General features: G+C 43.8%; 1 protein-coding gene across 1 annotated transcript in view; it reads left to right on the forward strand.

Annotated features, from left to right (window-relative positions):
- LOC141102366 (galectin-1-like) overlaps positions 1 to 24,875 on the forward strand; it is a 34,409-nt gene extending 9,534 nt beyond the window's left edge. The window contains exon 4 of the mRNA XM_073591321.1: positions 24,677 to 24,875. Within this exon, the coding sequence (XP_073447422.1) occupies positions 24,677 to 24,820 (144 nt within the window). The 3' untranslated portion in view covers positions 24,821 to 24,875. The remainder of the gene's footprint in view (positions 1 to 24,676) is intronic.
- Positions 24,876 to 25,256: the final 381 nt, after the last annotated feature.

Consider the following 25,256-nt stretch of genomic DNA (forward strand, 5'->3'; position numbering starts at 1 on the left):
GGAACTCGAGGGGCCCTACACAGGGCTGGGGCACTGACTGACTCTACAGAGAAAGAAGCAGCTGTGGAGGACCTCCATTATTGTTGCTGCAGAGGAGGTCAGCAGCAGCTTATCCTGTGAAGAGGGGGTCCAGTGAAGCAGGCGGGCACCATGCCTCTGAACCTGGTTTGTGAGTCCGCTCTCTGATCCTGTCACCGGCAGCCCTAGGCAAGACTAACGACACCCTGGCCACAAACACTCCCCCTCCCGCCCTGGGGGGTGTTAGTCTCGCCTAGGGCATGAAATAGTTAAGCACTATGTATGTACTCATGAGGGCTGCTTAAAGATACTGTACCCCACTGGTTGCCCTGACCTTGCAAGTCCCCTGACACTCTGGGTTCAGACATTTCAGTCAAATACATTATGAATGCAGACACAGAATAGTTCAAAGCAAACCACATAAGTTTCAATTTCTGCAGTAAATGGATTCAGTGAGGATGAACCAGGCAAAAGAAATCTGGTTAGTATTGTACACTTTAAATGAACAAGCAAATGAATGATCAATCCACGTACTCCCTGAGAATCAATAAAACATCATGTCTGCTAAGCCCTGACACCGTGGTCAGTTTACGTTCCTCCATCATCCGCTCTCTCCTCTGTCCTTTCTCCCCCCACCTGTCTGCTCCTGTGTCAGTAAAAGTGATAACACCAAATTTAACACACCTGCTCCCCATTCACACCTTAAACCTTGTCACATTAATGAATCACATGACACCGGGGAGGGAAAATGGCTAATTGGGCCCAATTTGGACATTTTCACTGAGGGGTGTACTCACTTTTGTTGCCTCCTGTTTAGACATTAATGGCTGTGTGTTGAGTTATTTTGAGGGGACAGCAAATTTACACTGTTATACAAGCTGTACACTCACTACTTTACATTGTAGACAAGTGTCATTTCTTCAGTGTTGTCACATGAAAAGATAGAAGAAAAGGTTTACAAAATGTGACTGAGGGGTGTACTTACTTTTGTGAGATACTGTATTTACCATATACGCCTGAGCCAACGTCATCTGTGCATGCGCACTGAAGTAAGGGCACGATCGTGCCGTGACCATCAGCTCCCATGTGGGAGTGATGTCACGTGACTCCGGCCAGTCACAGAGCCCGGAAGGAAGAGAGGTGAAGATGGACGGGGACATCACGGGCTTCGTTTGCAGGTAAGTGGCACATAATGGGCTACTATGCATCACCCATTATGCTTTTACTTTGCAGGGAACAAAAGAGGAAGAAAAACCCATCAGAAGCCGCTATTAGAAGAGCATTGAATGGGTATTCAGCATCCACTTCAATAGTCAGTCCTCATCATCAGCAGGATTCACTGGTAAAGGGGCTCCATATATATCATAAAACACAAGAGCAACACCGACATAGCGTAATCCTGTTTATTCATGTAAAAATCCCCTATACAGCAGTGTTCCCCTTAATCCTAACTACATACATTGTAACATATTGAAACAAGCAAATAAGCAAGCCCAGAGGGCGCTGTCTCCATGTCTAGCCATCCAGGATGGGATGTGTGTTTCCCTGCAGACACCACACTATCTTCCTGGTGGATGGTAGCAGACAGTGGAGCGCAAGCGTCACTTCCGGATCGTCGTGTAGGCCACGCCCTGACCGGTTTTGTCATCAAGGATTTCTACAGAGGGTGTGGCTACACAACATTACAATTGATATAAATACAAGTGCCCTAAAGATCTAGCCAATCAGGCTCACCCAGTAACTGATGACAGCCGTCAGGCTTTGCAACCTGACTGGCCATAAAATCAAGTGCCTCTAATCTCTCAGCCAATCAGGCGCTCCTAGCAACAAATGACAGTAATCAGCCACAGCGTCCTGATTGGACAAGAGCAGTGAACTATCACAAGCGGCACAGGACAGATACAAACATAGCAATGTCACTTGTATTTAGATAGAAAATATACATAAAGCAGTGAAGAAGCAGTAAGGGCGGTAGTCATGTTGAAAGGTAGAGACCTAGAGCAGTACAGACACATTAGAGCATAAATATAACAATAAAGACCAGACAAAATGCAGGTGCCCTAAACATCTAGCCAATCAGGTTCGCCCGGCAACTGATAACGGCCTTCAGGCTTTGCAACCTAACTGGGCACAAAATCCAATGCCTAAAAACTCCCGGCCAATCAGACACTCCTAGCAACAAATGACAGAAAGCAGCCACAGCGTCCTGATTGGATAAGAGCAATGGAATGTCTCAAACGGCACAGGACAACTGCAGACATAGCCGTGTTAATTGCATTTGTTAGTAAATGTCTACAGCGTAGTGGAGAGGCAATATAAGGCAGTAGTCATGATGGGAGATAGGAACCTCGAGCAGCACCAGCACATTAAAGCATAAATATATAGATAAAAAGCGGATCATAAATATAAAAGACGGATATGGAATAAGTAAAAAGCATTAAAATGGGCTCATATCAGTGCAACTCAAAATATCAATATTATATACGTCAAGATACATTAAATTGAAACGTAAGACTAAAATATCTGAACCGATAAAATAAAGATTAAGAGACTAAAGATTGAGAGAATAAACTCAGAATAAAGACACATAGTTGTAATTGGCAAATAAATAGGGAGAGAGAAAAATAAAAAATAAATCACACCACAGGATACTAAAATGATATTGTAAAAAGGAGGGTCAATTAATAATCACTAATAAAACAATTGATGTCTAGGTCAACGTTTAACCCTTTAGGTGATAGGGTATCGACCAGGTATATCCATTGGGTCTCACGTTTAGAGAGTTCTCTTACTTCAATTTCAATCCAGATGGATCTTGCCTATGGTGTATTTTAAAATGTAATGATACGTTATGTTATGGTCTTTAAAACCTATTTTAATATTGGCGATATGTTCTGCAATCTGTACTTTTAACTGTCTTTTTGTGCGACCTATGTAGATGAGCCCACAGGGGCATTGGAGTGCGTACACCACATAGGCCGTATTGCAGGTGATGAATTCCTTAATTTTAAATTCTTTGCTATTGGAGGTAGACACAAACTTATCTATGGCTCTGACCGGTGTATTCACATCCATGCATGCCAGACATCTTTAGCCCAGAAAGATGGGGGTCTACATGGAGGATCAATTACTTTCTTAACAATTGTATCTGCATAGCTAGGAGCTCTTCTATAGATGAATCCAGGTTTTGATGGTAATACTGGTTTGAGGGTTTTATCCAACTGGAGAATATGCCAGTGTGAGTTAAAAATATTTTCCACTTTTTTGTATTGCAAATGGAACCCTGAAATAAAGCTCCATTATTGATTGTTATTAACTGGAGGGTGTGTCACATCCTTTAGAAGTTCGTCTCTTGAGGTGGGGGCCACATTCCCAATTATACGGTCCAAATTCTCTTCAGGGTAGCCCTTTTCCACAATTTTTTCTTATAACTAGGGCTTCTGTGTTAAAATCTTCAATATTCGTGCAATTTCTTCTTATTCTGGTAAATTTTCCCTTTGGGATGTTTCTTAACCACATCGGATGGTGTCCGCTTTGTATTGGTAAATAGCTATTGGAGTCTGTGGTTTTAAAATATACTGAGGTACATAACTTATTTCCCTGTCTAAAAATGTTGACATCCAAGAAATGAACTTCATTGTCACTGAATTTGCTTGTTAATTGTATGTTATTGGTATTGCAATTCAGTTATTCAAGAAATTGTTGTAACGATGTAATTGTTCCAGACCAGATGAAGAACAGGTCATCAATATATCTTCTATAAAGTAATAGTTGGTCCCATTTTATGGAGAATATTGTTTTATCCTCCCATTCGCCCATGAATAGGTTTGCTATACTTGGGGCAAACTTAGCACCCATAGCTACACCGCGTTTTTAAGAGTAGAAGTCTCCATTGTACCAAAAATAGTTGTGGCCTAAGTAGAAATCAAGTGCATTCCGTAAAAACACCTTCTGATTATGGGATGGATCTTCTCTCTGGCTTAAGGCCCAATTTAGGGCCAATAGGGCATCATTGTGTTGAATGATGGTATATAGGGAAGCCACATCTGCCTTAACTAAGTAAACTTCTTCTCTCTCAGTCAAATCAATTTCTTGAAGTAGCTGTAGTAGATTTTTTGTGTCATGTAGGTAGGCTCTGGTTCGTATAACACTCTTTTGAAGGAAGAGATCCAGATATTGACCCATTTGTGATGTTATCGATCCAATCCCATTGACAATTGGTCTCCCGGGAGGGCTATGAAGATCCTTATGGATTTTCGGCAAATTATATATCGTTGGAATTCTACTACTACTTGGGACTAAGTATTTTTTCTCTTTGGTAGAAAGAATTCCTGTTGTGAATCCTGAATCCACCAGAGCCTGTAATTCATTTTCATACTGGAAGGTGGGGTCATTATTTAATTTCTTGTATGTGTCACCATCCATAAGCATCTCATTCAATTGGTTATGATAGAAGTCTTTAGTCAATATGACCACACCACCACCTTTAACGGCAGGTCTAATAACCAATTCTTTTCTTTTTTCTAATGATTCCATGCCTTCTTGTATGTACCTCGGATTAACATCTCTTTTTGGAATCAGGCCTTCAAGGTCTCATAGAACCAGCCCTTTAAAAACTTAGTAGTTGAAGCGAGGCTAGTAACTGGTTGGGAGTTCTTATTTAAAAAATATTTTTTTCATATTGATTTTTCTCATGTACTTATGTATATCTAAGAATACATCAAATTTATTGATCTTTTTAAGCCACATTTCAGACCCAAATTCAGGATATTGGTTTCTTTGTGAGTAAGGTTCACATCCATCAAATTGAAAATTCCTCCAAATCCTGTTCTCTCCTTCTTTTTCTGGATCCTTCATCCAGCTCTTCAGCCCCTGATTCTTCTCTCCTTGGGCCCTGATACTGAGTTAGCTCTCTCTCCCAATAAGGTGGTTCTCTCCATAGAGGTGCCCCGTGTTCCTGCATTGGTTGGGGGTAAGTGGGGGGTCTTCCTCTCTGAGGGGGAAAACCACGGCCCCGTTATTTGCCAATTACAACTATGTGTCTTTATTCTGAGTTTATTCTCTCAATCTTTAGCAGACTTAGGATTTTTTATCCGTTCAGATATTTTAGTCTTAACCACTTCAGCCCCGGAAGGTTTTACCCCCTTCCTGACCAGAGCACTTTTTACAATTCGGCACTGCGTCGCTTTAACTGCTAATTGCGCGGTCATGCAATGCTCTACCCAAACGAAATTTGTGTCCTTTTCTTCCCACAAATAGAGCTTTCTTTTGATGGTATTTGATCACCTCTGCCGTTTTTATTTTTTGCGCTATACACGGAAAAAGACCGAAAATTTTGAAAAAAAATGATATTTTCTACTTTTTGTTCTAAAAAAAATCCAATAAACTCAATTTTAGTCATACATTTAGGCCAAAATGTATTCGGCCACATGTCTTTGGTAGAAAAAATGTCAATAAGTGTATATTTATTGGTTTGCGCAAAAGTTATAGCGTCTACAAACTAGGGTACATTTTCTGGAATTTACACAGCCTTTAATTTATGACTGCCTATGTCGTTTCTTGAGGTGCTAAAATGGCAGGGCAGTACAAAACCCCCACAAATGACCCCATTTTGGAAAGTAGACACCCCAAGGAATTTGCTGAGAGGCATGTTGAGCCCATTGAATATTCATTTTTTTTGTCCCAAGTGATTGAATAATGACAAAAAAAAAAAAAAAAATTACAAAAAGTTGTCACTAAATGATATATTGCTCACACAGGCCATGGGCATATGTGGAATTGCACCCCAAAATACATTTAGCTGCTTCTCCTGAGTACGGGGATACCACATGTGTGGGACTTTTTGGGAGCCTAGCCGCGTACGGGGCCCCCGAAAACCAATCACTGCCTTCAGGATTTCTAAGGGCGTACATTTTTGATTTTACTCCTCACTACCTATCACAGTTTTGAAGGCCATAAAATGCCCAGATGGCATAAAACCCCCCCAAATGACCCCATTTTGGAAAGTAGACACCCCAAGCTATTTGCTTTGAGGCATGTTGAGTCCATGGAATGTTTTATATTTTGACACAAGTTGCGGGAAAGTGACAAATTTTTTTTTTTTTTTGCACAAAGTTGTCACTAAATGATATATTGCTCACACAGGCCATGGGCATATGTGGAATTGCACCCCAAAATACATTTAGCTGCTTCTCCTGAGTACGGGGATACCACATGTGTGGGACTTTTTGGGAGCCTAGCCGCGTACGGGGCCCCGAAAACCAATCAGTGCCTTCAGGATTTCTAAGGGCGTACATTTTTGATTTTACTCCTCACTACCTATCACAGTTTCGGAGGCCATGGAATGCCCAGGTGGCACAAACCCCCCCCAAATGACCCCATTTTGGAAAGTAGACACCCCAAGCTATTTGCTGAGAGGCATGGTGAGTATTTTGCAGCTCTCATTTGTTTTTGAAAATAAAGAAAGACGAGAAAAAAAAATTTTTTTTTCTTTTTTCAATTTTCAAAACTTTGTGACAAAAAGTGAGGTCTGCAAAATACTCACTATACCTCTCATCAAATAGCTTGGGGTGTCTACTTTCCAAAATGGGGTCATTTGGGGGGGGTTTTTGCCACCTGGGCATTCCATGGCCTCCGAGACTGTGATAGGCAGTGAAGAGTGAAATCAAAAATTTACGGCCTTAGAAAGCCTGAAGGCGGTGCTTGGTTTTCGGGGTCCCATACGCGGCTAGGCTCCCAAAAAGTCTCACACATGTGGTATCCCCGTACTCAGGAGAAGCAGCAGAATGTATTTTGGGGTGTAATTTCACATATTCCCATGGCATGTTTGAGCAATATATCATTTTGTGACAACTTTGCGCAAAAAAAAATAAAAAAAATAAAAAATTGTCTCTTTCCCGCAACTTGTGTCACAATATAAAATATTCCATGGACTCGACATGCCTCTCAGCAAATAGCTTGGGGTGTCTACTTTCCAAAATGGGGTCATTTGGGGGGGTTTTGAACTGTCCTGGCATTTTATGCACAACATCTAGAAGCTTATGTCACACATCACACACTCTTCTAACCACTTGAAGACAAAGCCCTTTCTGACACTTTTTGATTACATAAAAAAATAATTTTTTTTTGCAAGAAAATTACTTTGAACCCCCAAACATTATATATTTTTTTAAAGCAAATGCCCTACAGATTAAAATGGTGGGTGTTTCATTTTTTTTTTTCACACAGTATTTGCGCAGCGATTTTTCAAACGCATTTTTTGGGGAAAAAACACACTTTTTTAAATTTTAATGCACTAAAACACACTATATTGCCCAAATGTTTGATGAAATAAAAAAGATGATCTTAGGCCGAGTACATGGATACCAAACATGACATGCTTTAAAATTGCGCACAAACGTGCAGTGGCGACAAACTAAATACATTTTTAAAAGCCTTTAAAAGCCTTTACAGGTTACCACTTTAGATTTACAGAGGAGGTCTACTGCTAAAATTACTGCCCTCGATCTGACGTTCGCGGTGATACCTCACATGCATGGTGCAATTGCTGTTTACATTTGACGCCAGACCGACGCTTGCGTTCGCCTTAGCGCGAGAGCAGGGGGGACAGGGGTGCTTTTTTTTTTTTTTTTTTTTTTTTTCTTTATTATTATTTTTTTTATCTTATTTTTAAACTGTTCCTTTCATTTTTTTTTTTTTTAAATCATTTTTATTGTTATCTCAGGGAATGTAAATATCCCCTATCATAGCAATAGGTAGTGACAGGTACTCTTTTTTGCAAAAATTGGGGTCTATTAGACCCTAGATTTCTCCTCTGCCCTCAAAGCATCTGACCACACCAAGATCGGTGTGATAAAATGCTTTCCCAATTTCCCAATGGCGCTGTTTACATCCGGCGAAATCTAAGTCATAAAATGCTCGTAGCTTCCGGTTTCTTAGGCCATAGAGATGTTTGGAGCCACTCTGGTCTCTGATCAGCTCTATGGTCAGCTGGCTGAATCACCGGCTGCATTCTCAGGTTCCCTGTTGAGACAGGAGAGCCAGAGAAAAACACGGAAGACGTTGGGGGGGGGCATTCCCTCCCACTGCTTGTAAAAGCAGTCTAGAGGCTAATTAGCTGCTAGGATTGCTTTTACATGAAAGCCAATCGCTGGCTGAAAAGAATGATACCAAGATGATACCTAAACCTGCAGGCATCATTCTGGTATAACCACTCAAAGTCGTGAATGGCGTACCTGAAGACAAAAAAATGGTTAACAATAAAGCACAGTAAACGGTAAGGTATAAAAAATTGCATATCTGAAAAGCAAACATGATAAAACATAATAACAATAAAACATTGCAGAATAGAATACAGTAAAAAAGAGCAGAACAATAGAGAGAGAATAGAGAGAGAGAGCAATAAAACAACAACTATTTTTTTTTTATTTTATATTTTTGTTTGTGTTTTTTTTTTTTTTTACACTTTTTTTTGTAACTAACTTTTATAACTGTAACCGGTTCCAGGTTCGGGTCTCTCAAAATGCAATGGCATCTTGGGAGACCCTGTGAAAGTGTGCCTAGTCTGTGCAGTGCTGTACCCTACGCTAATACACAACTAGTGAATGGTAGCGTTCAAAACATTCACCAATGCAAAGACCAGGATTGTCAGGACAGGAGGGACAATAATAGCGGGTGTCACGCCTATATCCGCGCTTGCTGCAGACACGACATCTTTTTTGGGGGGGTTCGTTGGGTAGGGGTACTCGGGAGGACATAAAGAAAATGCCTCTCATGCAGCCGACTGCATTTGGTTGGGGAAGTGAATGGGGGAAGTACGGGCGCTGCAGAAGTGGTGGGTTCCCAATTAGGATTGGCGAATGCAGCAGGAAGGGCACTATGCGCACGACGGGCCTGTGTTTGTCTTCTTCTTGGTGGCAGCGGGACACTACTTGTGCTTGCCACCTCACCAGCTTGAACTGCACTTATGGGACTCGCCACGTCACCAAGTGTTACTGCAGTGCTGGTTTGACTACGACCGGGGTGTACTAGGCTGCTGGTGCTTGCCAGTTCACCAAAACGCTACCAAAAAAACTGTTAGCGATCGCAGGGATCAGGCCTGACTCTGCGAACGCTGCAGTTATGCGTTTAGTGTTTTGTAAGTGACAGTGATCGATCGATACTGCACTTGGGTGGGCTGGGCTGGGCCGGGCGGAGGGGCAAAACGCAGGTGCTAGCAGGTATCTGGGCTGATCCCGCTAACACTGCGTTTGTGGGAACCCTAAACTGCTGGGGACGCTAGTATAGATCTGATCGGATCAGATATTGATGCGTTCAGATACTATACCACTAAGGGAGGTGTACGGTGCGTGCGTGGGTGTTAGCGGTACTGGCGCTAACCTGACGCTGCCTGGGGCTGGTGCTTGCCAGTTCACCAAAACGCTACCAAGAAAACTGTTAGCGATCGCAGGGATCAGGCCTGACTCTGCGAACTCTGCAGTTATGCGTTTAGTGTTTTGTAAGTGACAGTGATCGATCGATACTGCACTTGGGCTGGGCCGGGCGGAGGGGAAGAACGCAGGTGCTAGCGGGTATCTGGGCTGATCCCGCTAACACTGCGTTTTTGGGAACCCTAAACTGCTGGGGACACTAGTATAGATCTGATCGGATCAGATATTGATCCGTACAGATACTATACCACTAAGGGAGGCGTATGCTGTGTGCGTGGGTGTTAGCGGTACTGGCGCTAATCTGACGCTGCCTGGGGCGACGCATATCACCGCCGGGCGATCAGGGGGCTAAACCTTTATTAGGTAATAAACGGCGGGTCCCCTGACACTATAAAAAATAAACGAACTAACCAGCGTCACCCGTAACGGTTATACAGTGATCAGTGGTGAAAGGGTTAACTAGGGGGCAATCAAGGGGTTAAAACATTTATTAGATAGTATATGGGGGTCCCTGTCACTATAAAACGCTGACGGCGAACCTAAATATTTACGTTCCTAACTAGCGTCACCAGCGACACTAATACAGCGATCAGAAAAATGATCGCTTAGTGACACTGGTGACAGGGGGTGATCAAGGGGTTAAAACTTTATTAGGGGGGGTTAGGGGGGTATCCTAGACCTAAAGGGGGGTAATATTCACTGCCCTAACACTGTAACTGTCACAAACTGACACCATGCAGTAATCAGAAAAAAAAAAAAAAAATACTGCTAATGTCAGTTTGTGACGGGGGGGGGGTGATCGGGGGGCGATCGGGGGGGGATCGGGGGTGTAAAGTATGCCTGGCATGTTCTACTGTGTTGTGTGTTTGTGTGTGTTGTGCACTTACATGTCTTCTCTCCTCGGCGCTGGACGGAAACTGCCGAGCCGAGGAGAGATGACATCACATCCTCTGCCTGTGTGAAACTACACACAGGCAGGGGAGGATTCCGATTGGCTGGGAGCGATCGCGAAGGGGGGGCCACGATCGGATGGTCTCCCCCTCGCCTCCCGACGCTCCCAGTCAAATACCGACCGCCGCTGGCACCGGGGGGGGGTCCGATCGGACCCCCCGCCCGCGGGAGGCAGATCACGTACAGGTACGTGATTCTGCCTGCCCGTGCCATTCTGCCGACATATATATACGTTAGGCGGTCGGCAAGTGGTTAAGTTTCAATTTAATGTATCTTGACGTATATATTATTGATATTATGAGTTGCACTGATATGAGCCCATTTTAATGCTTTTTACTTATTCCATATCCGTCTTAGAATTTTATACTTATGATCCGCTTTTTATCTATATATTTATGCTTTAATGTGCTGGTGCTGCTCGAGGTTCCTATCTCCCATCATGACTACTGCCTTATATTGCCTCTCCACTACACTGTAGACATTTACTAACAAATGCAATTAACACGGCTATGTCTGCAGTTGTCCTGTGCCGTTTGAGACATTCCATTGCTCTTATCCAATCAGGACGCTGTGGCTGCTTGCTGTCATTTGTTGCCAGGAGCGCCTGATTGGCCGGAAGTTTTTAGGCATTGGATTTTGTGGCCAGTTAGGTTGCAAAGCCCGTCATCAGTTGCCGGACGAACCTGATTGGCTAGATGCTTAGGTCACCTGCATTTTGTCTGGTCTTTATTGTTATATTGATGCTCTAATGTGTCTGTACTGCTCTAGGTCTCTACCTTTCACCATGACTACCGCCCTTACTGCTTCTTCACTGCTTTATGTATATTTTCTATCTAAATACAAGTGACATTGCTATGTTTGTATCTGTCCTGTGCCGTTTGTGATATTTCACTGCTCTTGTCCAATCAGGACGCTGTGGCTGATCACTGTCATTTGTTGCTAGGAGCGCCTGATTGGCTGAGAGATTAGAGGCACTTGATTTTATGGCCAGTCAGGTTGCAAAGCCTGACGGCTGTCATCAGTTACTGGGCGAGCCTGATTGGCTAGATCTTTAGGGCACTTGTATTTATATCAATTAATATGTTGTGTAGCCACACCCTCTGTAGAAGTCCTTGATGATGAAACCGGAGAGGGCGTGGCCTATACGACGATCCGGAAGTGACGCTTGCGCTCCACTGTCTGCTACCATCCACCAGGAAGATAGTGTGGTGTCTGCAGGGAAACACACATCCCATCCTGGATGGCTAGACATGGAGACAGCGCCCTCTGGGCTTGTTTATTTGCTTGTTTCAATATATTACAATGTATGTAGTTAGGATTAAGGGGAACACTGCTGTATAGGGGATTTTTACATGAATAAACAGGATTACATTATGTCGGTGTTGCTCTTGTGTTTTATGATATATATGGAGCCCCTTTACCAGTGAATCCTGCTGATGATGAGGACTGACTATTGAAGTGGATGCTGAATACCCATTCAATGCTCTTTTAACCACTTGCCAACCGCCCTATAGCCAAATGACGGCTGCAGGGCGGCTGGATAACTCTGGGATCACGTCATATGACGTCATTCCAGAAAACTGCTCCCGCGTGTCCCCTGGGGCGCGCACACGGGAACATCCGTGACCGCCGGGGCATCACGGATCACGGTAAACGGCCGCTGATCGTGGCCGTTTACCATGTGATCGCTCCGTCAAATGACGGAGCGATCACATGTAAACAAACCGGCGTCATATCATGACGCCGGTTCCTCCCTCCCCTCTCTGTACCGATCGGTACAGAGGGGGAGAGATCGGATGGGAGCCGCACTGTGGGCTGGATGTGTAGTGCCCACAGCGCAGCTCAGTGACATGTCCAGTCACATCCATCCATCCATGCTCAGCCATCCCCCCCTATAACCCTGTGAAATACTCTGCAACCCTGTGCAATACTCTGCAATGATCCTGTGCAACCCTGTGCAATACTCTGCAACCCTGTGCAATACTCTGCAACCCTGTGCAATACTCTGCAATGATCCTGTGCAACCCTGTGCAATACTCTGCAACCCTGTGCAATACTCTGCAACCCTGTGAAATACTCTGCAACCCTGTGCAATACTCTGCAATCCTGTGCGATACTCTGCAATCCTGTGCGATACTCTGCAATCCTGTGCGATACTCTGCAATCATCCTGTGCAATACTCTGCAACCCTGTGCAATACTCTGCAATGATCCTGTGCAATACTCTGCAACCCTGTGCAATACTCTGCAATGATCCTGTGCAACCCTGTGCAATACTCTGCAACCCTGTGCAATACTCTGCAACCCTGTGAAATACTCTGCAATGATCCTGTGCAATACTCTGCAATGATCCTGTGCAATACTCTGCAACCCTGTGAAATACTCTGCAATGATCCTGTGCAATACTCTGCAACCCTGTGCAATACTCTGCAATGATCCTGTGCAATACTCTGCAACCCTGTGCAATACTCTGCAATGATCCTGTGCAACCCTGTGCAATACTCCGCCATACCCTGCCATACTCCGCCATGCTCTGCCATGCCCCGCCATACTCTGCCATACCCCGCCATACCCCGCCATGCTCCGCTATACTCCGCCATACCCCGCCATGCTCCGCCATGCCCCGCCATGCTCCGCCATGCTCCGCCATGCTCCGCCATGCCCCGCCATACTCCGCCATACCCCACCATACTCCGCCATGCTCCGCCATGCCCCGCCATGCCCCGCCATACTCCGCCATACTCCGCCATACCCCGCCATACCCCGCCATGCTCCGCCATGCCCCGCCATACTCCGCCATGCTCTGCCATGCTCCGCCATGCCCCGCCATGCCCCGCCATACTCCGCCATACCCCGCCATGCCCCGCCATACTCCGCCATGCTCCGCCATGCCCCGCCATACCCCGCCATACTCCTCCATGCCCCGCCATACCCCCCCATACTCCGCCATGCTCCGCCATGCCCCGCCATGCTCAGCCATACTCGGCCATGCTTGGCTGTACTCGGCCTCTGTATGTGGCCAGGCTGTGGAAGTCTCACACATGTGGTATTGCCGTACTCAGGAGGAGCAGGAGAATCTATTTTGGGGTGTCATTTTTGGTATGTCGTCATACGACGTCCTTGACTTTGTGTGGGGATATCTGAATGATGGGTGCAGCTACAGGCATCATTCAGATATCATCTTTTTCAGCCGGCGATTCCCTACACCATAAGAATGATCATAGCGGCTGTTCCACTGCTTGATCATTCTTACGGGAGGCGAGAGGGGACGCCCCCCCCTCTCGCCGCCCTCAGGTGCTTCTACCGACTTACCGCTACGATCGAAGCCAGGATCATTTTTTTTTTATTTCAGGCTTCCCAGCCTAGAGGTGAGATGTGGGGTCTTATTGACCTCATATCTCACTGTAAAGAGGACCTGTCATGCCATATTCCTATTACAGGGGATGTTTACATTCCTTGTAATAGAAATAAAAGTGATCAAAAAATTTATTTTTTGGAAAAAAGCCTCAAACTAAAATAAATTACGTAAAATGAACAATAAAAAAAAAAAATAAATAAATAAAATTTCCCCGTGTCCCCGTGTACTCGCAGTCAGAAGCGAACGCATACGTAAGTTGCGCCCACATATGAAAATGGTGTTCAAACCACACATGTGAGGTATCGCTGTGATCGGTAGAGCGAGAGCAATAATTTTGGCCTTAGACCTCCTCTGTAACTCACAACATGTAACCAGTAAAATTTTTTAAAGCGTCTCCTATGGGGATTTTTAAGTAGCGAAGTTTGGCGCCATTCCACGAGCATGTGCAATTTTGAAGGGTGACATGTTGGGTATCTATTTACTCGGCATAACTTCATTATTCACATTATGTAAAAACATTGGGCTAACTTTACTGTTTTGTTTTTTTTGAAAGCACAAAACTGTTTTTTTTTCAAGCAAAACGTGTTCGAAAAATTGCTGCGCAAATACAGTGCAAGATAAAAAGTTGCAACGACCGCCATTGTATTCTCTAGGGTCTTTGCTAAAAAAAATATATATAATGTTTTGGGGTTCTATGTAATTTTCTAGCAAATAAATGATGATTTTTACATGTAGGAGAGAAATGTCAGAATTGGCCTGGGTGCTCCAGAACACCTGGAGGTGCTCCCTGCATGTTGGGCCTCTGTATGTGGCCACGCTGTGTAAAAGTCTGACACATGTGGTATCACCGTACTCAGGAGTAATAGCAGAATGTGTTTTGGGGTGTAATTTGTGGTATGCATATGCTGTGTGTGAGAAATAACCTGCTAATATGACAATTTTGTGAAAAAAATAAAAGAAAAAAAAAATCTTGATTTTGCAAAGAATTGTGGGAAAAAATGACAACTTCAAAAAACTCACCATGCATCTTTCTAAATACCTTGGAATGTCTTCTTTCCAAAAAGGGGTCATTTGGGGGGTATTTGTACTTTTCTGGCATGTTAGGGTCTCAAGAAATGAGATAGACCGTCAGTACTTCAGGTGTGATCAATTTTCAGAGATTGGCACCATAGCTTGTGGACTCTATAACTTTCACAAAGACCAAATAATATCCACCGATTTGGGTTATTTTTATCAAAGATATGTAGCAGTATACATTTTGGCCAATATATATGAAGAAAAAATTACTAATTTGCAAAATTTTATAACAGAAACGAAGAAAAATGCATTTTTTTACAGAATTTTCAGTCTTTTTCCTTTTATAGCGCAAAAAATAAAGAACCCAGCGGTGATTAAATACCATCAAAAGAAAGCTCTATTTGTGTGAAAAAAAGGACAAAAAATTCATTTGGGTACAGTGTTGCATGACTGAGTAATTGTCATTCAAAGTGTGAGAGCACCGAAAGCTGAAAATTGGTCTGGTTAGGAAGGGGGTTTAAGTGCTCAGTGGTCAAGTGGTTAATAGCGGCTTCTGGTGAGTTTGACCCCCTGGGGGAGTGTGCATCACATGGTGGAACATGCTTTCTCTCTGGTGAAAGGCGCACGCTTGGACATCAGTGATTTTACACCTATAAAAACCTTGAACTGTCTTCATCATTACCTTCTACATAGAGACTCTTATTTTTGTTCTGGCCACTTACTGTGATATTTTTGTGGCTTTTATTTTAGCGCTGTTTTTAGTATTTTATGATCCAGTGTTTGATTGCTGGACCTTTCACTACTTAGATAGATATGAGATAGATAGATATGAGATAGATAGATAGAGATAGATAGATAGAGCTATTTCATATCCCTCATCAACCGCCCCCTGCAAACGCTGCCCCCCCACCTGGGATGCTCAGTCTAAAATGCCCCAGCCTATTTTTCTGTGGGGGGAGGGGTACAAAGGTGAGTTGTGGATGGGGTGCTAAGGTAAACTGTGGAAAAAGTGACGAGTTGAACTGTGGATGGGGCAGAAGAGGTGTGTTGTGGATGGGGAGGTGTGTAGGTGGGCTGTGGATGTTGGGCACAGAGGAAAGCAAAGAGGTGTGCAGAGGCGAGTAATTGGTGGTAACTTTGAGGGGTGGAGGATTTTTACTTGGAGAGGACAAGGGAACTTTGCGGTGGGCAGCAAAGTATACAGAGTTCAGTAACCAAGAGTATGTCATGTATGGCAGGGTATGCAGGGTACAACAGTGAGGATTTAGTAAAATACCTTGTACATTACCTAGTCATAACTGTATGCTGTGCTATACATTACATACCTCTTACAGTCATAAGTTACATTAACCACTTCAGCCCCGGAAGGTTTTACCCCCTTCCTGACCAGAGCACTTTTTACAATTCGGCACTGCGTCGCTTTAACTGCTAATTGCGCGGTCATGCAATGCTGTACCCAAACGAAATTTGCGTCCTTTTCTTCCCACAAATAGAGCTTTCTTTTGATAGTATTTGATCACCTCTGCCGTTTTTATTTTTTGCGCTATACACGGAAAAAGACCGAAAATTTTGAAAAAAAATGATATTTTCTACTTTTTGTTCTAAAAAAAATCCAATAAACTCAATTTTAGTCATACATTTAGGCCAAAATGTATTCGGCCACATGTCTTTGGTAAAAAAAATGTCAATAAGTGTATATTTATTGGTTTGCGCAAAAGTTATAGCGTCTACAAACTAGGGTACATTTTCTGGAATTTACACAGCCTTTAATTTATGACTGCCTATGTCGTTTCTTGAGGTGCTAAAATGGCAGGGCAGTACAAAACCCCCACAAATGACCCCATTTTGGAAAGTAGACACCCCAAGGAATTTGCTGAGAGGCATGTTGAGCCCATTGAATATTCATTTTTTTTGTCCCAAGTGATTGAACAATGACAAAAAAAAAAAAAAAAAAAAAAAATTACAAAAAGTTGTCACTAAATGATATATTGCTCACACAGGCCATGGGCATATGTGGAATTGCACCCCAAAATACATTTAGCTGCTTCTCCTGAGTATGGGGATACCACATGTGTGGGACTTTTTGGGAGCCTAGCCGCGTACGGGGCCCCGAAAACCAATCACTGCCTTCAGGATTTCTAAGGGCGTACATTTTTGATTTTACTCCTCACTACCTATCACAGTTTTGAAGGCCATAAAATGCCCAGATGACATAAAACCCCCCCAAATGACCCCATTTTGGAAAGTAGACACCCCAAGCTATTTGCTTTGAGGCATGTTGAGTCCATGGAATGTTTTATATTTTGACACAAGTTGCGGGAAAGTGACAAATTTTTTTTTTTTTTTGCACAAAGTTGTCACTAAATGATATATTGCTCACACAGGCCATGGGCATATGTGGAATTGCACCCCAAAATACATTTAGCTGCTTCTCCTGAGTACGGGGATACCACATGTGTGGGACTTTTTGGGAGCCTAGCCGCGTACGGGACCCCGAAAACCAATCACTGCCTTCAGGATTTCTAAGGGCGTACATTTTTGATTTTACTCCTCACTGCCTATCACAGTTTCGGAGGCCATGGAATGCCCAGGTGGCACAACCCCCCCCCAAATGACCCCATTTTGGAAAGTAGACACCCCAAGCTATTTGCTGAGAGGCATGGTGAGTATTTTGCAGCTCTCATTTGTTTTTGAAAATAAAGAAAGACGAGAAAAAAAATTTTTTTTTTTCTTTTTTCAATTTTCAAAACTTTGTGACAAAAAGTGAGGTCTGCAAAATACTCACTATACCTCTCATCAAATAGCTTGGGGTGTCTACTGTCCAAAATGGGGTCATTTGGGGGGTTTTTTTGCCACCTGGGCATTCCATGGCCTCTGAAACTGTGATAGGCAGTGAAGAGTGAAATCAAAAATTTACGGCCTAAGAAAGCCTGAAGGCGGTGCTTGGTTTTCGGGGTCCCGTACGCGGCTAGGCTCCCAAAAAGTCCCACACATGTGGTATCCCCGTACTCAGGAGAAGCAGCAGAATGTATTTTGGGGTGTAATTTCACATATTCCCATGGCATGTTTGAGCAATATATCATTTAGTGACAACTTTGCGCAAAAAAAAATAAAAAAAATAAAAAATTGTCTCTTTCCCGCAACTTGTGTCACAATATAAATTATTCCATGGACTCAACATGACTCTCAGCAAATAGCTTGGGGTGTCTACTTTCCAAAATGGGGTCATTTGGGGGGGTTTTGAACTGTCCTGGCATTTTATGCACAACATCTAGAAGCTTATGTCACACATCACCCACACTTCTAACCACTTGAAGACAAAGCCCTTTCTGACACTTATTGTTTACATAAAAAAATAATTTTTTTTTGCAAGAAAATTCCTTTGAACCCCCAAACATTATATATTTTTTTTAAAGCAAATGCCCTACAGATTAAAATGGTGGGTGTTTCATTTTTTTTTTTCACACAGTATTTGCGCAGCGATTTTTCAAACGCATTTTTTGGGGAAAAAACACACTTTTTTACATTTTAATGCACTAAAACACACTATATTGCCCAAATGTTTGATGAAATAAAAAAGATGATCTTAGGCCAAGTACATGGATACCAAACATGACATGCTTTAAAATTGCGCACAAACGTGCAGTGGCGACAAACTAAATACATTTTTAAAAGCCTTTAAAAGCCTTTACAGGTTACCACTTTAGATTTACAGAGGAGGTCTACTGCTAAACTTACTGCCCTCGATCTGACCTTCGCGGCGATACCTCACATGCATGGTGCAATTGCTGTTTACATTTGACGCCAGACCGACGCTTGCGTTCGCCTTAGCGCGAGAGCAGGGGGGACAGGGGTGCTTTTTTTTTTTTTTTTTTTTTCTTTATTATTATTATTTTTTTATCTTATTTTTAAACTGTTCCTTTCATTTTTTTTTTTTTTTTAATCATTTTTATTGTTATCTCAGGGAATGTAAATATCCCCTATCATAGCAATAGGTAGTGACAGGTACTCTTTTTTGCAAAAATTGGGGTCTATTAGACCCTAGATTTCTCCTCTGCCCTCAAAGCATCTGACCACACCAAGATCGGTGTGATAAAATGCTTTCCCAATTTCCCAATGGCGCTGTTTACATCCGGCGAAATCTAAGTCATAAAATGCTCGTAGCTTCCGGTTTCTTAGGCCATAGAGATGTTTGGAGCCACTCTGGTCTCTGATCAGCTCTATGGTCAGCTGGCTGAATCACCGGCTGCATTTTCAGGTTCCCTGTTGAGACAGGAGAGCCAGAGAAAAACACGGAAGACGTTGGGGGGGGAGGGGCATTCCCTCCCACTGCTTGTAAAAGCAGTCTAGAGGCTAATTAGCCGCTAGGATTGCTTTTACATGAAAGCCGACCGCTGGCTGAAAAGAATGATACCAAGATGATACCTAAACCTGCAGGCATCATTCTGGTATAACCACTCAAAGTCGTGAATGGCGTACCTGAAGACAAAAAAATGGTTAACAATAAAGCACAGTAAACGGTAAGGTATAAAAAATTGCATACCTGAAAAGCAAACATGATAAAACATAATAACAATAAAACATTGCAGAATAGAATACAGTAAAAAAGAACAGAACAATAGAGAGAGAGAGAATAGAGAGAGAAAGAACAATAAAACGACAACTATTTTTTTTTTATTTTATATTTTTGTATGTGTTTTTTTTTTTTTTTACACTTTTTTTTGTAACTAACTTTTATAACTGTAACCGGTTCCAGGTTCGGGTCTCTCAAAATGCGATGGCATCTTGGGAGACCCTGTGAAAGTGTGCCTAGTCTGTGCAATGCTGTACCCTACGCTAATACTCAACTAGTGCATGGTAGCGTTCAAAATATTCACCAATGCAAAGACCAGGATTGTCAGGACAGGAGGGACAATAATAGCGGGTGTCACGTCTATATCCGCGCTTGCTGCAGACACGACATCTTTTTTGGGGGGGTTCGTTGGGTAGGGGTACTCGGGAGGACATAAAGAAAATGCCTCTCATGCAGCCGACTGCATTTGGTTGGGGATGTGAATGGGGGAAGTACGGGCGCCGCAGAAGTGGTGGGTTCCCAATTAGGATTGGCGAATGCAGCAGGAAGGGCATTATGGGCACGACGGGCCTGTGTTCGTCTTCTTGGTGGCAGCGGGACACTACTTGTGCTTGCCACCTCACCAGCTTGAACTGCACTTATGGGACTCGCCACGTCACCAAGTGTTACTGCAGTGCTGGTTTGACTACGACCGGGGTGTACTAGGCCGCTGGTGCTTGCCAGTTCACCAAAACGCTACCAAAAAAACTGTTAGCGATCGCAAGGATCAGGCCTGACTCTGCGAACGCTGCAGTTATGCGTTTAGTGTTTTGTAAGTGACAGTGATCGATCGATACTGCACTTGGGTGGGCTGGGCTGGGCCGGGCGGAGGGGCAAAACGCAGGTGCTAGCAGGTATCTGGGCTGATCCCGCTAACACTGCGTTTGTGGGAACCCTAAACTGCTGGGGACGCTAGTATAGATCTGATCGGATCAGATATTGATCCGTTCAGATACTATACCACTAAGGGAGGCGTATGCTGCGTGCGTGGGTGTTAGCGGTACTGGCGCTAACCTGACGCTGCCTGGGGCTGGTGCTTGCCAGTTCACCAAAACGCTACCAGAAAAACTGTTAGCGATCGCAGGGATCAGGCCTGACTCTGCGAACGCTGCAGTTATGTGTTTAGTGTTTTGTAAGTGTCAGTGATCGATCGATACTGCACTTGGGTGGGCTGGGCTGGGCCGGGCGGAGGGGCAAAACGCAGGTGCTAGCAGGTATCTGGGCTGATCCCGCTAACACTGCGTTTGTGGGAACCCTAAACTGCTGGGGACGCTAGTATAGATCTGATCAGATCAGATATTGATCCGATCAGATACTATACCACTAAGGGAGGTGTACGGTGCGTGCGTGGGTGTTAGCGGTACTGGCGCTAATCTGACGCTGCCTGGGGCTGGTGCTTGCCAGTTCACCAAAACGCTACCAAAAAAACTGTTAGCGATCGCAGGGATCAGGCCTGACTATGCGAACGCTGCAGTTATGCGTTTAGTGTTTTGTAAGTGACAGTGATCGATCGATACTGCACTTGGGTGGGCCGGGCAGAGGGGCAAAACACAGGTGCTAGCAGGTATCTGGGCTGATCCCGCTAACACTGCGTTTTCGGGAACCCTAAACTGCTGGGGACGCTAGTATAGATCTGATTGGATCAGATATTGATCCGTACAGATACTATACCACTAAGGGAGGCGTATGCTGCGTGCGTGGGTGTTAGCGGTACTGGCGCTAACCTGACGCTGCCTGGGGCGACGCATATCACCGCCGGGCGATCAGGGGGCTAAACCTTTATTCGGTAATAAACGGCGGGTGCCCTGACACTATAAAAAATAAACAAACTAACCAGCGTCACCCGTAACAGTTATACGGTGATCAGTGGTGAAAGGGTTAACTAGGGGGCAATCAAGGGGTTAAAACCTTTATTAGATAGTATATGGGGGTCCCTGTCGCTATAAAACGCTGACGGCGAACCTAAATATTTACGTCTCTAACTATCGTCACCAGCGACACTAATACAGCGATCAGAAAAATGATCGCTTAGTGACACTGGTGACAGGGGGTGATCAAGGGGTTAAAACTTTATTAGGGGGGGTTAGGGGGGTATCCTAGACCTAAAGGGGGCCTAACACTCACTGCCCTGACACTGTAACTGTCACAAACTGACACTATGCAGTAATCAGAAAAAAAAAAAAATACTGCTAATGTCAGTTTGTGACGGGGGGGGGGTGATTGGGGGGGGATCGGGGGGCGATCGGGGGGGGATCGGGGGTGTAAAGTATGCCTGGCATGTTCTACTGTGTGTGTTTGTGTTGTGTGGACTTACATGTCTTCTCTCCTCGGCGCTGGACGGAAACCGCCAGACCGAGGAGAGATGACATCACATCCTCTGCCTGTGTGAAACTATACACAGGCAGAGGAGGATTCCCATTGGCTGGGAGCGATCGCGAGGGGGGGGCCACGATCGGATGGTCTCCCCCTCGCCTCCCGACGCTCCCAGTCAGATGCCGACCGCCGATGGCACCGGGGGGGGGTCCGATCGGACCCCCCGCCCGCGGGAGGCAGATCACGTACAGGTACGTGATTCTGCCTGCCCGTGCCATTCTGCCGACGTATATATACGTTAGGCGGTCGGCAAGTGGTTAATGGCCCCTGGACAATACTAATGAATTCTGCACTCTGTACAATGGGTTTTACATTACGTACTCCTGACCCCTGACCACTGTATGCTGGACTGCACATTTCACTCTATATTATTATTATTATTATACAGGATTTATATAGCGCCGACAGTTTACGCAGCGCTTTATACAACATTAGGGCAGATAGTACAAGTACAGTACAACTCAATACAGGAGGAATCAGAGGGCCCTGCTCGTTAGAGCTTACAATCTAGGAATTACATATTCCTGACCACTGCACTTTGTACACAGGGCTATATGTTGAATATAGAGTTCAGCAGTCAGGAGTATGTAAGGTACAACACAACTGACAGAGTGCAGTGGTCAGAAGTATGTAACAGCCTAGTATAAAGAGAACAGGGGTCATGATTATATAATGTATAGCACAGTATACAGGGGTAGTGGTTAGGAGAGTGTATAACTTCAGATTATGTATGTACAGTGTCCATTACATACTCCTGATCATAGTCTCTGTCCTGTATCCTACATATTGTACCTTTTCATGTTGTGTACTGTACATATTTATGGCTACTGCACTCTGTATGATATGCACTTCTCTGCACTGCACAATACATACTCCTGAGTCCTGTACTCTTTGTGTTTCACTTTTCTGAACCTTGTGCCTTCTGCGATACACATTTCGGAGCCTCGATCACACCCACTATTTGGCAACCACGTAATTTTCACCTCTAAAGGAAAGTGCGGGTGGGGTTGTGGGTGTGGCTGTGGGTGTGGCGTTGGCTGGGGAGGGTGAGTTCCAGCACCTATTTTCTGAGAAAAAAGCCCTGGGTAAACCAATTCATTTTTCAGTGGAAAAAAAATGCCCCTTATATTGGTGACTGGTGGTAAGAATACTCCACTTACAGTGGTGGCCCAAATGCCACTCTTGTAGGCAGTGAGAAGGATCATTGGTGTCATGAAGCTGGTCCTGCCAAGTGGTGGTGGGCCCTGAAATAAGCACACAATCAAATGGGATGTTAATCCACCCCCACTCAAGGAACCCCTTGAAGCCTCTGAAGGAACTGGGTGATTATGGCTGGTGTAGAGGGACTCAACTAGCCAACTATTAATCTCCTGAGGGCTTCAGTCATTGTTCTAGGTGACAGATACACCCAGACATGTGCGATTAGTTTTGTGTGAATCAGAAATTCGTACATTCGTAAGGATCCAAAATACAAATTTTTATGCATACCAATTTTGTACGAAATTTTGTTTACAAACTTCAGATAAATGTATCATAACAAAATTTTGTTAGGTTCATAAACTTTACATAACAATAACAAATTCGTATTTCGTAGGAATCCGAATTGAATTTCGGACACGAATTACGAATTAATTTTAAAACGGAACAAAACACATTTATTGACGGCGCACATACACCCAGACCCTGTCACTAAAATATTGCAGCACAGAAGCACATTCCCCCCCTTTTTCCCTTTCCATTAAAGGGTTTGTAAAGGTAACTATATATTTATATATACACATAAACTGCATAGATTGGTAATCTACATATTTTTACATCCAAAATTTATATTAAACCTGTCTTCTGTGTCTATTTTCGGCACTTCCTCCTTTGCAATATTTTCACATATTGGGAACTGTGAGCAATTTGTACTATAAAGGGTTCTATTTAATTCTGGATCTGGGATATGATAATATTGACTATAGTTTCCTCGTTCGATTGCCATAGCTTCCGGTTGTTGGAGCGCACTCCCTGCCACTACGTCATAAGTTAATGGGAACTACAATTCTCTTTATGCTTAGCGGCATTGCGCATGCGCAGTGCTGCTTTTCAGATGACTGTATGAACGAGCCTTGTTCTCACAATGTATAACAGCCTTCGGTGCAGACACCTCCCAGCATTCACGCCCATTCCTGCCTCCCCAGAACGCCCATATTATGTAAAAAATACAGACTAACAGAAATACATTAACAATATTGTAATAAAAATGTATATTCAAGGAATGACAGTAATTGTATAAAGCAAGATAACATTTTTTTTTACATTATTTTATACATTTCCCTTTTTAGGTTGTTGCAGCTGCTGCTGGCATTCTCTGAAAGTCTGCAGCCGACGAACTGCAGACTAGAGATACTTTCACTTCTAAAAAAAGGGGCAGAGTAAAGGCGGGGCTGTGCTGATGAGATCCTGATTTTAATAAAATGGCATAGGAGGCGGAGCTACAGCATCTTAGACACGCTCAAGGTTCCCGTGCCTGTGAACGCAGACAGCGTCTCACCGCGGGGATGTAGTCCCAGTGGAGGGGGGCGCACACAAAGGTAAAGCCCATTCAGAACGGCTCTGATGTTGGGGCAAACTTCTAGGACAAGGACAGGAAGTGGCAAAAAACACACACCAAAAAAAAGAAGCACTTCCAAATGAAAATGAAGGAAAAGGTAAGTGAACACACAGTACACTGCCTTAAAGGAACAGGATTAAAAAAAATAAAAAACCTTTAGTATCACTTTGACTGTTTTCTGCAAAACGTAAGACAAGCTACATGTATCTATCTTATGGAAAGATTTTTGTTGAAATGAACGGTTTGGTGGTTTGTCTCTATGGCCATCACTCATTGACTTTTTATAGTCCACAAGCTGACACTGTGCCATCTCTTTTCTTACAGGTTTGCTTCCACTTTGAGCAAGACAAGATCATTATAAATTTGCCTACCGGAAATCCTCTCTCCATTCCAGTCCGCTTTCCCATAGAGGAGATCTCATACTTGTCCTTGGTGGACCTCCAGCTCAAGTCCATCACCCTAAAATGAAGAATCTCGCAGTAGAGGAGCCGCCTGTCCCACGTGTCCATATCCAGGATCTGTGAAATGGCCATAGTGGATGAAGAGGAAAAAATTCTTGTATACTGTTTTGTAAACCCCCCAATCTGCATCCTTGCTGCTCATGTAGACATATATTGTGCTTTGCTCAGTTCATTTACTAGAAATGAATTTCAACCACATTTCAAATAAAATCCAATGAGCTCTATTGTGTCTGATCAAACCATTTTATTTGGCATTAAGCTGACTTTGGGTGGATTGCTGTAGTCGCTCACAAAGCACTGCCTGCTGCATAGCGCCCTCCTGCTGGAGGTTTGTTGCATTACTTTTAACAAGCACACCGCAACCAGCAGAGGGTGCTAATGTTATATTCTGCCTGCGTAGTCTTGGATTTCCATTAAAACCCTAAACCTTTTCTGATCTTGTC

Source organism: Aquarana catesbeiana, linkage group LG07 (genome assembly GCF_042186555.1).
Source record: "Aquarana catesbeiana isolate 2022-GZ linkage group LG07, ASM4218655v1, whole genome shotgun sequence".
NCBI classification, from domain to species: domain Eukaryota; kingdom Metazoa; phylum Chordata; class Amphibia; order Anura; family Ranidae; genus Aquarana; species Aquarana catesbeiana.